General features: G+C 36.6%; 1 protein-coding gene across 1 annotated transcript in view; it reads right to left on the bottom strand.

Moving 5' to 3' along the window:
- ano3 (anoctamin 3) overlaps positions 1 to 17,710 on the bottom strand; it is a 95,009-nt gene extending 77,299 nt beyond the window's left edge. Inside the window, exon 1 of the mRNA XM_049474639.1 lies at positions 17,546 to 17,710. Coding sequence (XP_049330596.1) covers positions 17,546 to 17,660 — 115 coding nt within the window. The 5' untranslated portion in view covers positions 17,661 to 17,710. The remainder of the gene's footprint in view (positions 1 to 17,545) is intronic.
- Positions 17,711 to 18,066: the final 356 nt, after the last annotated feature.

The raw sequence follows: 18,066 nt of genomic DNA, 5'->3' as shown, positions 1-18,066 counted from the left end.
AAAAGGAAATAAAGGAAATACACACAGCTCAACAGCATGGAAACAGCACATTCTAATGTAGAGATACTTAAAGTAATAAAAATATATAATAATAAAATATTTAACCGTATCCATTGGACACTGACCTTGTCATGGTTGCAGCAAGGACGTAATTGCAGTTATTTTAATGAAGAAATAACAAACCAAAAAAAACAAACAGACAGGGCTAGTTAACTGAACAAGGAAGAAACGAAGACAGAGAACTAAACAAGGAGCAACCACACAGAGGTGAAACACACACAAGACCAGACAAGGGAACACAAGGAAACAAGGGGGCTATATTTAAACACAATCAGGACTGAGAAACACCTGGGACCAGTAACGAGGGGGCGGAGTTACAGATAAGACAGGTGGAAACTCTAATGACTAGGGCAGTGGCAAGGAAGGACACAAGACAGAAACAAACACAGAGAAATGTGCCAAAGAGCAGGAAAAACACAGACAGGTCAGAAAGGACAAGGAACGGGACAAATGAGTGACAGACCTATTGAGGAGAATTCCTGTATTTTTTTTTTTTACCCAATATAAATACCACATAATTAAAAACTATTGCAATATCAGTTTATATCATAAAATAAAATAGAAATGGTTCAATAATGCCCCAAACTTGAAATAAAATATTTTTATGCTGACTTCCACTGAAAGTTAAGATTTTTGTTCCCACATTTTGAAGATAACATTATTATACATCCTTGTCTTCACTTTACATTTAGATATATACCCCTCCACTGCTCATTCATGTTAAATTCATGAGGCGATTTTCTCTCTGGACCACTTTTTATATAAAGCACAATTCATGTCAGGCTGTGAGAACAGAGGTCATGATAAGTAGACCTAAATCAAATTCAAGAAAGGAAAAGGACAGGAGCTTTTTAATACTGACCTTCAATACACTTCATAATTCAGCACCAGCAGCAATATCCCAAACAGGACGGCTACAGCGAGTATGTGATAAAGGGGAACCAAGTTTACGGTGCACTCTGGAACTTTCCCTCCTTGAGGATATGAAGTGAGTGAGAAGAGACTAAGAGGAAAATTAGGTCAGTGGGTTCCACTGCTATAACCTCTCCATGTTTCTTCCCTGCAGACGTTACATTATTCATCTATTCATCCATTCCCCACTTACACACACACACCACCGCCACCAGCACTCAGGAGCTTTACACAGAGCTCTGTACGTTCCCTGTGGTTGGATTTTGAGAGAAGTTCAGTCAAAGCAATACCACATTTGTCAGATGTTATTTTAGCACAAAGCTCCCATTGTCTGAAAGCGTGAGATCATTAGCTTTGTTAAAGTGACAGTCTGTAGAGATCACTCTGGTGAGAATGTGCAATTGCACTGAGCATTAGGAAAAGTACTTTTAAAACGTGCACTGTGGTGTGGCCTCCTTTTAAAGCAGATGAATCTGCACATTCTCTCTCTTTTATCTCACCAGCTCTCTTCAGTTCTTATTCTGCACATTCACAGTAGCTCTTAGCTATTAGCAGCACTGGGGTTGTTCACTTAACCAGAAAAAGCTGTTGAAAAACTCCTGGGAATACCAACCAGACCACACTGTTTTACAATAAATATATCTGGCTTTGCAGGGATGGTCACAGAAGCACACTAATACTATTTATTAGAATATTTTCCCCCTCTCTACTCAGAAATCAGAATTATTACTGCGTTTAATTTAAAAGAAAAATGTTAAAAACTGCCGCTTTCGTGCAGATGCAAATATCTTCTTAATGTATTATACACTGAGGAAATAGTATAACATTAGTTATAAACATTATACCAATACAATTATCTGCTATTTCATGCAGAAGCAAGTTTTTTATAGCACCTTTCATAAGGCCTGTAACAATAATTGCAATATCGATTTATCGTACAATAAATGAACATGACCTCAAAAATATCTGATAATCGTGATATTGTCTATTGTATATATTTGTATGTTTGTTCATATATATATATATAACAGTAAACAGTATTTTAGCTAATCATGCTTTAATACCCCTGACTATATACAGATAGTGTGAACTGCAGTAAGTAAATTAATAAGTATATCATTACTAAACTAATTATAATAAATTATTAATTTAAATTTTGTTGTCTTTAAAAAGTGTATAATAGCTTTTTTATGCTATTCTGTTATCATTATGCCATTTCTGGAAAGATATATCGCCCACCAAAAATATGTTTTTGTGACAGGCCTACCTTTTATACACAAAGGCAATTCAAAGTGCTTTACAGAAAGATTTAGGACAAGTTTAAGTAACTTGCAGAACAAGTTTAAGTAAGTTTAAGTAAGAAATTATAAATTAACGGGAAAAAAACATTTACATTACATTTATGACATCATTAAATTGAATAAAATTTAAATATAAGAAATACATTCAAGACATAATACAGAACAATGTTAAAATAAAATAACAAGATATTAAAATAATATAAAAGTAATGAAAACTAAGAACAAAAAACAAAGAAAGAGATAAAGTACTAATGATGTGCAAAGAGAGTTAAGGAGGAGTTAAGAGATCACACTTCAATCTCTGTTGGCTCTGTAGGATCAGGCAGACCTCAATCTAGATCTAGAAAAGCGAGCCTGACGGGTTCAGAGGCCGTCCTCCCCTCTGAAAACCAGCCAAGCTTTTAAAATAATCAGCGAAATGAGAAACAGCCCAAATGAACTTATTGCTCTTTAAGTGGGTTCTAAATGAAATTTTAAAGGGCAGTTTCAGCTTCTTTTCACTAATGGCCTTTACAACCCAGAACTTTCTTAATTAGTTCTTAAATTTTTTAAAGGCACATGAGAGCCCATGAGGTTCGCCAGCATGAGCAGCAGAACAAATCTTTTCCTGTTATAGCGTTAACCGTGCTGGTCACACTAAATTAAATTTGACTCATTGCTAGTGCATTTCTAAAAGAAAGTGAGACAGAGACACCAGTGGAAAAGAGTTTACCCAGGACAGTGCTGAGTTCAGTGCTGATTAGGGCTGTATTGTAGGGCCATATTAAAAAAAATAATACTATTGTGTATGCACACATAGCAAAATCAATGCTGGAATAAGATATTTAAGTATTTCTATAGTCCAATACAACAATTTAACAATTATAATAGCATCTTTGTTTAAAAGTAATGTGTAAATTCAGAATTTTTCTACTGTATAATCACTATATCAGTGGGATAAAATGGTTTGAAAGACAAGAATTGTCACAATTGCATAAGAGGAGGCAGGATGTAGAAAGCAAGAAATCAAAACCAACACGGAATACATGTATAAGTATACACGGGTATGGGTGAATACAGAACTTTTATGATCAAGGTACAAACATGACTTCATACAGAGGGTAAATGTGGATGTTTGTGGATTTGATTAATTTCTTTCCACTTTAACTGATATAACACACAGCACTGATTTACCAAACCAGGTGTTGGATGCACTCTATAAATAATACTAGACTCCCATGAGGACATTTTCATTAACATAACAGCATGTGTCATACACAAAACCACAACTTATTATGAATGATGTTTGTTTTCATTCTAAAATGAAAAACAAGTAAAAAAACAGAATATTAATAATAGAGAGTTCAGGAGTTCAAAAACTGTAGCAGGGGAATAAAAAAAAGCAGCTTTAAAGGTACGAGGATAAACAAATTCTAGTTTTGGTGCTTACTACGTAGTATATGGTGCTCACCACATTTTTAACTACCATGTTACATGAAAACAATAAAATACATGTCCCTATAGGGGCTCTTTATCTTTCTTTTAAATAAACTGAATGTTATTATATTTTAGATTTTATGTAATTTCTAATGTTTTTTTAAAAAGGCTTTTTGCTTTTACTTTGTTATGTCTTGTACTTTTTTTTGTTTATGTAAGGAACTTTGAACTGTCAGTGTGTATAAAAGTTGCTACACAAATAAAACCTGTCTTGCTTTGCCTTCTACTTCTACTTCTACCTGGGGAATTAATGAGTCCTGTGAATGTGCTCTGGAAAAAAACAAACTGTCTTACTTTCAGCATGAGAGCATGAAGAGCATGAAGACACACTGCAAGATAGTAGGGTAATTAGATACGGTCCTAATTATGCATCTCTCTCTCGCTCTTCTCATCCATCTTCAGGCCTTTCTGCTCCTTACACTTTAAAATGAATTAGATAAAGCCCTAATTACTTGCTACAGACTTCAATACCAGCCGCCCAACACACTTTCACACACCATCTACGGCCAACGTTGGACTGGGAGATTTGCATATGGTGGCAGAGTCATCAGAGGGATCATGGTTTTTCTATATTACAGTTTGTGTTGTAAAATCTGGGCTAGAGTATGAAATGTGTGCACTGAAATGTGTGACCACACGCATCTGCTGAATTCTGCACTACTAATCCATGTTATTATGTTGTTTGGTAACAATACCCTGCTGTTATGAGACACCCCTTTAGAAGGATATGCTGTACACATGCATTTCTGGACAAGATTACAGAATCTTACACATATATTTCTATGCAGCATTTGTTATAAGGTATGTGGCATTATCTAGCTTGCTTAACTAGAGTTACATAGTGCAGTAACCAATTAGCTGGGCCGGAAGTAGCATTGATGGAGATTTTGGAGATTATAGGGCTATTCACTGCTGTTTTATATGATACACTATACTAACACCGATTATTCAGGAGATCAAAAGTCTTTGGTTGATGGCAGCTGTCAATCACCCGTTGCCAGGCGACCTGTGGCTCAGCACATAGCTGTTGGCAGATGGCACTTGCCCCATGCTCTGCAGAGTTTATCATGGCATTACACTAGTCTGCCACTGACGTACCGTTGCATCAGTGAAAAGGATTAGAGAATCCTCACCCTTTGCCCGCTGCTAGAGGCTCTGACAATACCCAGCCTTTCTCTTCTCTTTTCATCTCAAAGCCTCCCTCCTCCTCTTCCTCATGTTCAATCCCTTACAATAGAGGATCTTACAGTAATACTATAAGAAGCTATACAATTTCTACACCAGTGTATAATACGTCTATGATAATCTGTATTTCACCTTTGTACAATATTCCTGTAGAACGGTTTTCCAGTAATTGCGTCCTCTAGCAAATTGCAGTAATTGCCTATATTGACATTAATATTTTAACAGAAGTCCTGAGAAAATTCTGCAGCAGAATTATTGTTGTTTTTTTCCACAATTGCTCGGTCCTTTATCATTTGGCCTTCCTTTCCCTTACTCACAGCACTGCTCCCCTCCCATTCCATTCTCTTATCTCCTGATCACCCTCCAGTCCTCCCCACTCTTTAGACCCTTCATCATTATTTATCTCTCCCTCCACTTTCCCTTTGTGCCCCAATTACTCCTGACGCAGCCCAAGCCTAGCAACCAAGCTACAGATTAAATCGAGGTCCACACAAACCTACACAAGCGCTCCTAAAGTCATACGGGTTCAAAACTTGCCTGCTATTGTTGCTCATCATATTGATCCTGGCTGCAGGGATTTAGACATCATGATTCATTAGGCCATTCTATTCCATTCCACTCAGAACCGCAGGCGAGGACAGTCTTCTTGAATTCTGCTGCACTGAATTCAACTCATCTCAAAATTCACTCAGTGTTCTTCTTCTTCTTCGCTTTGCTTCCAGGTCCTGTGCTGTCCCAGGAACATGACAAGTCCACTGGAGCTTCTTTGATGTGCAGTCTGTGAATCTGCTCCAATGGGAACTGGATGCTAAGATACTGGAACTTTCCAATACTTAAAAATAAAATTAATTAATTAATTAATTCATATTCTTTTTTCATGGCTAGGGTTGCTATGGGTCCAGGGCCTACATGGAATAGCCGCAAGCTGCTGTCACACAAGTGAGTTACATTAATTAAGCCTAAATGGAAAAAAGTACATAATCAGGAAAACATTAAAGACTATTGTTAAAACCTGCTAAAAACAGCAAAAAAGTTATGGAAAGATTTTTAATAAATGATACAGTAATACAATCTAATGTTTAATTAGTTTCAATCATATTGTTTCACACTGTATACATAATAATAAACTGCTGTAAAACTTCCCCACTCTATGCTTCCTATGATACCTAATACAGCTTTACACTTCCTATGCTAACCAATAAAACCCTATACCAACCTAATCTCTCTCTATACTACTCTATCCCTATTCTACCATATGCTACCCTATAAAACTGTATACTACCCTATACTTCTTATTCTACCATATACATCTCTATAATATCCTAAACTCTTATACTACCCTATACAACTCTATATTAACCTATAATCCTTATATTACAATATAAAAAAATTCTACTCTCTACCACCCTATCTTTATCCTATCCCATACTACCCTACAAAACTCTATTCTACCCTATACTTCCTATACTAACCTATACACATCTATATCAACCTATAATCCATACCCTTCCATATGAACAATATTCTACCTTATAATACCCTATCCCTATCCTACCATATGAAACTCTTTATGTATAATACCCGATACTTCCTATACTACCCTATAAAACCCTATACTAATTACCCTGTCCTTATGCTACCATATGTTACCTTATACAACTTGATTCTACCCTACACTTATTATACTACCCTATGTAACTCTATATCAACCTATAGTCTCTATACTACCCTACCATATTCTACAATATACTAGCCTATAAAACTCTATTCCACCCTATACTCCCGCATACAATTCCATACTACCTTATACAATCCAACGCTCCCTATATTCCCTATACAGCTCTATACATCCCTTACAACCCTATACTCTCTATAAAACCCTACACAACCATATGCTCCCTATGCTACCCTAAGTCTCCAAATACTTTTTTAAACTACTCTACACTGTCTATTTATTACTCTTTACACCCCTTTTATTGCTCTTTAATAAGCTTGTATAAAGCAATGACAATTTCTATCATTTGGCACAGGTGCCCATTAGTGATTAAAAACAAGTGTCTTTAGTAATGGTTTTGATAATGGCATTTATCTTTTTGGTCACTTTAGACATTCTAAAATGCTGAATGCTACCATTGTCTGAAAAATACTCTTCTCAAGTCGCAGTGTCTGGTGAGTTTACACTCCCAAATGTTTGGTGGGCAAGGTAAATTAAAAAAAAGGTGTTTCTGCTAAAAGCAGACCAAGATAAATATTTCCATTTTGCTTGTTTTGACGCAGCTCTGTAGTGGATGATAAGACTTTGATTTCACCTTTTTTATTTATTTTTTAAAACATAATTTCACATAACTGCAAAACAACACACCAATCAATCAATCTTAGGGGCAATTTATCTACCATATGTGTTTGTGGGACAAAACCAGAGCCATTAACTCCTTATGGATAGTGACTGATGATCAAACCTCTTGCCTCAACTGTGTAACACATGTTTTTACCTCTAATTCAACTTAAATAAAAGACATAAGTTAGATAAAAGCTTAGTAGACCGAACTATGGAGTTCATTCTGTTACTATGCACAAGTTTCCGTGCATAGTAACGGCAACCAACTGCTGTTAACAGGTTCTCTATAATTAAAGATTTGTAGCCTACGATACATGCAGTGAGTTCACTGTTCTAACTGTTCAGAAATGATGTTACCAAGGATATTAAATGTGGTTTCTATAAAGGCAAAGCACTGAGTGGAACACGTGTATGTATTATCAGTCATTATGGAAAATTTTGTAAGCGAATCACATTGCGCTCAGTGAGCACGGCAGATGTTTGCTAGTGTGGTGGAATACCAACCAATCAAGCTCTATTCCACACACGTAGTAACCGTTCGTCTTCTGTGACCTCTGAGGCAGCTTTAAATAAATCCGGAAGGTGTGCCCTCCTTTTTCCTTTTTTAACAGCCACTCACCCTCTCCGGTGTGTCCACCAAACACAGCCCAAGCTCATCCCCCCATCTGCGGGTTACATAAGGGGACAGGTGGCGAGCCTGTGGCTGAGGCGCTGTTGTGCAACACACACACACTCACACACACACTCGCACTCAGACCGAGGGAATGACAAAAATCACAGCTCCCCTCAGCAGGGAGTCGTCTCATTCTGTGAGTCACTTCACACAGGAAATGATCATTTGGGGATATTAGCTGTGCTAATGAAGTTGTTCACTCTTTTCTCATCAATTGCTAAATCATTAAAACACCCATCAGTCATCCATCAGTGTCATAATGAAAGCAATGCTCCTTATTGCACATACGATACAATCAGTATGCATCCTGTTCCCATTATATTGTCACAGTCTATGCTTGGGTGAGGCGCGCAAGGATGAGAGGACAACTGATAATTGGGTACCAGAATATTAGTGTCTCTAGTTTATGATGCTTCCAGTTTATGATACCCTTCATGTTTATGAGCTATAAATGATAGCATCAGTAATTAGCCAACCTGACCTTGTTAAAATGAAGCATTTAAATTTAAGTGGAACTCAAAACAGGCCTTGTTTTCTTGGAATGACTAAAATTGCATTGGCCAATTACTGATGCAATGATGAAGACTAAAGACAAACCAAAACAATGAACTGGCAGCAGGTTTCACATTAGCCGCCAATTAAAGAAAGAGGGTATAGTAAAATGAGCACATTCTATAAAATGCTTAATGCTAAAGTATGTTTATTGTAGTGGAGACCACTGTGAATGTATTGTTGTTGGCTCTGGTAGCGAGGTACACCGTGTTCAGTCTGGTGTGTCGGCCAGAACACCACTAAAGCCAGAGTTTGATCAAGAGTTTTATTGCAGGTAAGGACATAGGCGTAGTTACAGGCTGTGGTCTAGGAGACACAAACAGATAAATCTGTAAATAACAATACAGGTACTAATGAACTAAATGAGATAAAGAAACTACCTCAAAAATTCTAAAAGGTGTATCTTAGGCCTATCTAGGGCACCACAGTTCTCTGATAGTACTTAGGCGCCATCTAGTGGTCATTCTCAGTAACTGACGCCGGAGTAGCTGTTACTAGTTTCACTCAAGCACACATTCAATGAAACAAAGTAGAAATAATAACACAGCAAAGAGGTATCAAATAAATGTCTTCAAACTATTATAATACAAAGAACTAACAAAGCTATTCACCAAATACAGCTGTGTAGATGTGAAACTAAACATGCATTTAGCCAATACAAGTCTGCTTACTTATACAAACTAAACATTACCAATCACACATACTACTGAAATAAATGGTCTTGACTTACAATTTCTCAATAACGCACAGCAGCTGAACAGAGTTGAACAGTCAGAGCAAACTAAGGTAGCTGGCCATGAGGCAGCAAAATCTACACTGTTTCCTACAGGAAATGACATCAGAGAACAACATGTGACTAGCTTCAGCCAATGGCATTAGGTTTCCACAGATTAAACAGAACAAATAATATATTAATAAATTATTAAACTCTACAGTCAGTTCTGGGCCTTTTGAACATTTATGCATAAACATAAAACCTGCCTTTAACAGCAGAAAGCTTGACTCATTTAATCTTCTTTCTAAAGGCCCACTCACACCTATCCAGATGTATCAGGTGTGTCTGCACTTTGGCCTCCTGTTAGGGCTGCACAATGTATTGTTTTATCATCATTAACACAATGCATGCATAGATAATGGTCACACTGCAGGATGTGCAGTGTCATAAAATACAATTGTGCGTAAATAAATAAATCACAGATTTTCACTGCTTGATACAAAAACAAAATGAGCACTTTTCTCATTTTCCATGACATATCAAGCAAAGGCAGATTAAATTTGCCAAATCTCATTTATTTTACTAAAATCTTGGATATACAGATGGCTTTATTAATATCATCACATGGCGGATCATTGATTTCTAGTGAAATATTGTGAAAAATACTGTTTTAGTATAGCCATATATATGTTGCTGAACAACAAAATATTGCAAGGTCAACCACAAAAAAAAAACTATTTTTTGGTCAATGAAATGAGCTTGTCTAATACTCTCTATGGTGGAGATGGAGATTTTTAAAAGCTTCATTTTCAGAATTATTTTATGAACAGGAAAAATTGATCTTCCTGAAAATGCCTACATCACAACAAATGCTTTTTTTCTGACTTTCTAATACTGTAACTCTATGCTCCCTATCAAGTTAACTACTTTTGGCAAGTAATTGAACAATCAACTGAGTTTTCAATCAACTGATTGACTGTTTCATGCCAAAGTGCCACCCACTTCCTGTTATTTTAGGAATCAAATAAGGAGATAAACAGTCTGGCATTGATTTCAAGAGCTTTATTTGCATTTGGTTGATGCAAATTTCTTTTAGAGAAAGCAGAAATTTCAGGAGTAACCATATCAAGATTTTGGTACATTCTTATTATGGAAGGAATGCACTGATTAGCTCAGAAACATCTAAAGGTACTGAAAACATGTATGACAATTAAAGTGCAATAAGTTTAAAAAAAAACTTTCTAGGAAAAAAAATCCTTCAAAAAAGATCAAGAAAATTCTTGATGAGGTAGGCGTATCACTGTCAAAGTCAACAATCAAAAGACGCCTTCATGAATTTAAATACAGAGGGTTCATTTCAAAACGCAAACCACTGGACAAACTCAAAACAGAGAAGCCAGATTAAAAACATTTAAAGTTTTTTTCTTTTTTATACTCAAAACAGAATAAAGAAGACCTTAATATTATTTTCCAACAAACATTGAAAAATAAGATTAACATTATCAATTTAACTGTAGAATGTTATGAACACATACGAAAAAAGCATTAGGTAAACCTCTTTCTGTACTGATATACTGTTTTAATATTTTGGAGCTGAAGAATACAGCTATAACATAGAATCTTATCTTCCCTGATATGATTATTTTTCTTCTTAGACTGAGGTGAGTTCAGGCTGACCAAAATCAGAAAAATCTTTAAGACATCATTCTGATGGAAGTAAAAAAAAATCTGAGGGTTGTTTCTCAGAAATGTGAGAGCATTACTTAAGTCTCACATTGAATTCAGACAGGATTTACCGGTCTCTAGGAGAATTGAATGAGATTAAGAGGAGATCTTAATTAGAATATTTCTTTCCTCAGGGTACCCAGTTCTGGAATAAGCTTCTTTTGACAGATGAAACCAAGATTAACTTGAGAATAGAAAAGAAAAGGAATGGGTTTGTGAATTGAAGCAACTTGTTATTATGTTTGGACCATATAAATGAATGAATGAATGAATGAATGAATGAAGACTCTTTGCAGTTAACACTCTGCATACAATCTTTAACAAAACACGCCGGCAATCACAAATATTGTACTCTCAATCGTAAACGTCCAACCGTCCAAATGCCAGTCCATACTGGGCCTACAGATATACACACATTCACTCACCCACATGCATACTTATTATGGGATGTAACGTGTATTCTTTGCGAACCGTCACGGTATGGGGTTCACGGTTCAGTTTGCGTAAACACACGCATTGCAAAATTGCAACACTTCCTTGCCCTGCCTGCATGCCAATCAATGATTTATAGCAGCAGCTGGGACGTGTGCAGGATCTACATGTCCAGCTGCAACATCTGTGGGCAAACATGCCACAGGATGCCATGCATAACCTGTAAGCCTTTATGCCCAGACATATCTTATCTCATATCCAGGATAAAGGCAACCCAACTGGGTACTATAGCCTCGCTTTCAATTAAAATCTTTTATTTTGTTCTATACATTTATTTACTTTAATACTTACATATAAAATTAATACATTCACATAAATAAAGTATTATTTGAATCTAACAACTCCTTCTTGGTGCGTTTTTGATTTTGGATGTTTTTTCGTCAGCGAGAATATGTGTTTGGAGAATATACAGTTGATTGCATTTTATCACCCAGACTGTTAATTCATCACATTAATTTATGGCTGGGGATGGGTGTTAATGACCAGTGTTTTCTAGCTATGCATAATATTACCAGCATACCTATACAGTCTATAATCCTCTCTTAGCAGCCTATCATCCTTTAGGCCAATTAGCAAAGCACAGAAATCAATTTCATGGTCTTTTGCTAAAATGCTACATAATTATAGATTTAGCATTACATTGATTACGCATTTCCAGAAGCCTTCTGAAAGCACACAAATTACATGAAATGTTAATGCAAAATGACAGTTTTCATATGTGGTATATTTCCAAAAATAGCCTGCAGCATGTTTTGGAGTCCTGCACAGAATATTATTATACTGTGTGGACTGAACCAGTGGACTGAACCAGGTTGTATCATGGTGTATGCAGAAGCCTGACATCAGGGAATATTTATTCACTCTCTCTTTCTCTCTTGTTCTCCCTCTCTTTCTCTCTCTCTCTCTCTCTCTCTCTCTCTCTCTCTCTCTCTTTCACACAATATCTTTATCTCTCTCTCTCACTATCCAAATTCCAATTCCAAACTTTCCAGCCTTCTTCTTTTACATATCCTGCCCTATCTTTCCCTCCCTCTCTACTCCTAAGCATTATTCTCTTCCCAATTCACTCCCAATTCTTTCTCCTCATTCCCTCTATCTCAAGCTCTCTCACACACACACACACACACACTCACTTGCTCACACCTTTGCAGCAAACCCAGAAGCAAAAAAAAGGAAAAAGGAAAAACTGTTAAATCCTATTTTCAATCGTGGCTGCTGTCCAGCCCTGAGACTGTGTGTGTGTGCACATGTGTGTGTGTGTGTGTGTGTGTGTGTGTGTGAGAGAGAGTGTTCATGCGTGCTTGTGTACTGACTCACACCACGTGTTAAGAGGAAAGCAAATGCCGAGGTTAACACGACCTTTCTTCTTTTTAATCTGATAGAGATAACACTGACAGATGAAAATATGACTGTTATGTAGGAAACCCCAACAACGCCAGGGGATGAAGAGGAGGGAGGTGTGACAGTGTCCAATTTGCCGTTATCTCTGTTATTATGTCATTTACACTTGGAAGACACAACAGGTCTGACACCTAAAAGGGAATCCACTCTAGACACCTGCTTAGACTGAGAGGATGGACTGCTTATATGTTAAAAATGACTGTACATTTTTATGAACCGTATGCTACAGATTCAGTGTTTTACAGATTAGTTAAAAGTTCAAATGTGTGAATGATACATGGTGTTAAAAAAGCAAAAACAGAGTTTCTTCTTTTTAAGTTAACTCAAATTAGTTTAGTTAAACTTTCTTCTAGCTCACATTTTGTGCATCTGTATCTCGGTTAGTTAATACACACTGAGCTGCAGCTCAAACTGCCTAAATATTTTATAAGATGTTTAGTCTGGCATTCTGATCTTCAGATTAGAACTTTCCTTCTCACATGATGTTCTCAGACCGGGAGGCTTTGCCAGACTGAGAGACTAGAGTTTGCATTTATTTATTTATTTTTTACTTTCATGTGAGCAGGCAGTTATCAAAGCATTTCTCTGCTAATTGTACCATGTATATGACAAACCTGTAGGATTTGAATCTTCTCACACTAAAAGGTTAATTAGACTATTGCACGACTACACATGCAACTATTTTGAGTAAATGTATTTTTCCATGTTTTTTTGGCCACAAATATGTACATGGAATTGGTGACCGAAATGTTAACCTAACCAAAAAAGTTAGGAGAACCTTGCGTTGCGATCACTCAAAAAAAACTCTCATCACTTTTTTTGTTGCCGCATTTTAAGTTGCCAATTTGCAAGAGAAAAATATTGTTTATCTAATATTTTTCAACTGAAGAACAGTTTTTACCTTTAGTTTTTATAATAATGGATCCCAATATCCTTGTAAACTTAACAAATGAGAGCCTTGAAAGAGAAAACTGCATAAACAGTTTTTAGGTAGACAAATTGGTTTAAGAACGGTAGACAAAAAAGTCCCATTTTTCTCAAAAGACATGAGTAATGAATAATTGAATACTTGTCAAACTATCTTCCATACTTGTACTAATGACATAATGATGATAAGTTGCCCTCTCTTTCATCACTCTTCCAATCTCACAGGCCAAAGAAACTCCTATCAAAACATCCAACATCCAAAAGAAGATAAAACTAAAAGTAAATAAAGCACAAAGCATCCTAAATACTCATATTAACATATAGAGAACACATTTAATACTCCATCAGTGTCTATCATCATTTATATCTTCATCAGCCTATAAAACAAACACAAGCCGAGTGCATGTTAGCGTCCATTACCCCGCAGCCGCCAGAGCGATGGAGCCACCACAGCTTCAGCTCCACTCAGAGAGGGTACTTTAGCCTTCAGCTGCTGCATATCTCTAAATAATTAACCACAGGGTCATTAGAGGCACTTTAATGCCCTGCAATGAGCCGCATCAATACACACTTGCGCATCAATACCGGACGGCAATAAAGAAGGAATGTCTGTGATGAGACAGTGGGTGAGTGTCGAGTGGCTCTATAAATATACAGCTCAGACGCAGGGCAAGGGCCCACGATGCTCCTGCTGCTGGCTGCTGACAGAGATCAATAAACAATAAGACGAGCCCCAAATGCAGCGTGACGGGAACCAGGAAAAAACAGCGCAATAGCCCGTGTGGCGTTGGGCATGATGGGTGAGAGCTGCTTTGGCTGGGGCAGTGGGTGGAAGCTCCACTCTGAGCTGAAAATCTGAGGGATGGCAGGGCTTCAGCCCGGCAGCTTAGACACAAGCTCTGTGAGAGCGCCACAGAATACAGAAGAAAACAGCACATGTAGCACAGACCATATGGCTTCAGAAGGAGAAAACGTGACGTCTGGCTTTATGCTGTCAGCCTGAACTGACCTAGCTATGTTCTCCACAGAACTGTGCTGTTTGAAGCACAACTGCTGGGTTGGATGAGCTTAAAATGACATATTTGACAAAAACATAATAAATGAAGGTGTTTTTTCAATAGTTATTTTCAGTAATGTCATAGAAAAATCACTTTTCAAAAAAAGCCATATTTGTATTGGAGATGTGTGGATGTGAAGAATCATTTAATCCTTAGCCTTTACTTATGCCAATAGTCCACTGTTATACTACTTACATTAGTCTCATAACTCACATCCCTTCCATAGGTCCTAAAATAGAACGCTATAGGACTCTACAAGATATTGTTGCTCTTATGCAAAGATTTTGTATCTCAATTTTTTACTGTTTTTCATTTTTTTGGCATAATGTAACTCTGGTAGTTATTCTTTACTTTGTATCATTTTCAAGTTTCATGATGAAAGTAAACCAAATAAGAAATGAACCAAAATTACTTTTTTTTTGTATCACAGCACTGATATTCTAATGCACATAGAATATTTTACAATACTTTACAGCACTTTCTGCATTAGAATTAAACACCTAAGAATAATCCTAACACTGAATGGAATGAATTCAAGGTCTAAAAAAAAAACCTTTTACTTAATGCAAATGGTTCTTTACCTATTTAAAGACTCTTTGTGTGTACTGCACTAAAATGGTGAAAATACCTACATTTAAATTGATTTTGTGTTGTGTAATTAAGCTAATTTTAGCATAATGGCAAAAATAATTGTCTTTTTAATTTACTTTTAATAAGCTACACAAACACACAGTATAGTATCACAACAATAAAAAACCCTCAAATCTAACACAAACCTAAAATAATACGTTTTAAAAGGATTTAGTAGTTACAATCATCAGCAAATTTAATATACACCTCCCTTCTCTTTATTTGCTAAATCTAACACATTGGGGGAATAAACAACATCAGATTTGTAGCTTGTAGCAAGTTTATTTAAACTTGTCACTAATTTATCAAATTCAGCAAATAAAAAGAAACAGAAACTAAAACCTAAGTAGAGGATTTGTGAACTTATTTTAACTTAGAAAATAAAAAATAAACATTTAACAGAGAGCATAAGACTATAATTTAAGCAATGTTAAAGTTAGGGCAATATGGGTATTGACTAAGGGTGGGTGTTTTTTTTTGTGCCAGTAGGTTTCTGTTTCATTTATCTGCTCCAAAAAGTCATATTCTTTGTGCATTTTCACATCTGTGCCAGCAATCGGTTAAACTTAAATCATCTTAATTACTTTACTATAAGGGGAGTCTGAAAAGGTTTAGACAAATTTGTGTAGATTGTGTAGATTAGTTACTTATCATCTTCACAATGTACAGTCAAATGTTTAGATACATATATTCTCAATTGTTGAATAAACCAGAATATGTTTTATTCTTCACATCCTTCTAAGTAGCTACATTTATCTTTGAGGACAGATCTGCAGACTCTTGGTATTTTAATCTCAGTGTCTTCATCAGGTAGAGTCACCTGGAATAGTTTTCTCAGCGTCCTGAAGGAGTTCCTGGAGGTGCTGAACAACACTCGCTGCTTTTCCTTCACACTGTGCTACAATCACTTAAAATCACCATCTCAGTTGGGTTTAGATATAGGATTTCTGAGAACAAACACTTTTTTTTTTTACTACGTAATTCCATGTCTCTTAATTTAAAACATTAAATAAGAAGGTAAACTGAATACTAGTGAAAAGGACACACAGACAAGTATATTAACCTGTAAACTACCTAAAAATACAACATCTTTTGAAAAATTATGTTTTTCATTCGTTCAATTGTTTGTATTTTTCTGATTAATTTAATCTATCCAAAACTAACCATTTTTTCTCACATCTAACCAAATGCTAGTAAAAGAAAGTTGCAGCCATAGTAGTTATATCAATTATATGCTCACAAAATGAAATTGTGTCACAGTAACGATTAAAAAACAATCATGTTTCCCAACCCCACATCTGTATATAGCAGAAGAGTACGAAAACAAGCAACGACCTCGGACCAGCCTTCCTCCCCTTACAGTTATTCAATTACATTCAGGGCACCAGTCACTCCAAGAGCTGCCATTTCAACAGAGTGCTCTCTAATGTGAAGATGACCACTTAGTGCGGGTGCTGATGACATTAATGACAGTGGCAATATGGGCCCATTTCTAGGGCCCATAAGTTTTGACCCAATAGATCACTGTAATGGATGTCATTTGTCATTTGAGCTGACTGCATATAAATAACATGTAATTCAAGCATTAATCAGAGTTTTTTTCATGAGGTACTGTTTGATTGATCTGCCTTAGTCTGATGCAGTTAATGCAAAAACTGCGCCAATGACAGTAGCTGTGTTTGAGTGTGTGTGGCATAAGGAGATGCTCTTGATGGAATCACACTTTTCCTATCTTATACAAGGCTCTACACTTGCTGAAATTATAATCCATAAAAAAACTTTTTTTTTAAATCATAGCAGATTCATTATGACTTCCAGCAGACATGTATAAATATTCTGTTTTTTTTTTTTTTTACATATTTGCACAGTAAGCAAAAAGCTCTTAGATAATTAATGTGTCACCGTTTAATAGCATAAACAGTTCAATAATAAATAATCAACTGCACAGCATGTCTACCAGCAGCAGCAGCACGTTCACATCACACAGGCTCTCTTCAAAAGTAAAGCAGTCGCAGTCACACTTTCCCCAGCGCATACCAGCATCCCCGCTCTCACACTCATCCGCACACACCGCGCGCGCAGAGACCCGCGGATACAGACCCTTGTTCTGCTGCTTGAAGGACTGTATGGATCCGGAATGGTGAACCATCGTGGCGGTCGGGTGAGTTCCAAGGTTAGTAAAAATCCGCACTCGTATAAACCAGGCAGCGTACATGGGAAGAAGGTGCGGGGATGCGTAGGTGTTTCTGCTGCTCTCTCACGCAGCCCGCGAGCTCCACTCCTCGTTTTCCCACCCGCATTACGGAGAGCCCCGCCTACCTGCGCCAGGATTGGATACTAGTTTGTATTCACAGTCTCTAGCCCAGATAGCCAAAGGACGTTGAATCAACGTTTATTTTAACATCGCTAATCGATTTTACGTAGATTCAACGTTATGTTGTATTATACAGTACAAGTGAAATGTTTAGACACACATTCTCATAATTATTTCCTTATATTGTAATTTAATAGTGAATTCATCCAGGCTTAAAAGTGTCAAACAAACCAAAATACTCATTCAGGTGGATCTTTGGTTGTTGTTAACTGGCTTTTTCTGAGGCTGGTAACTCAGAAATAATAAA

The sequence above is a fragment of the Astyanax mexicanus genome, chromosome 2 (genome assembly GCF_023375975.1).
Source record: "Astyanax mexicanus isolate ESR-SI-001 chromosome 2, AstMex3_surface, whole genome shotgun sequence".
Classification (NCBI taxonomy): Eukaryota; Metazoa; Chordata; class Actinopteri; order Characiformes; family Acestrorhamphidae; genus Astyanax; species Astyanax mexicanus.
Note: the sequence above shows the minus strand (reverse complement) of the source record. Positions and strands in the feature narration are given on the sequence as shown.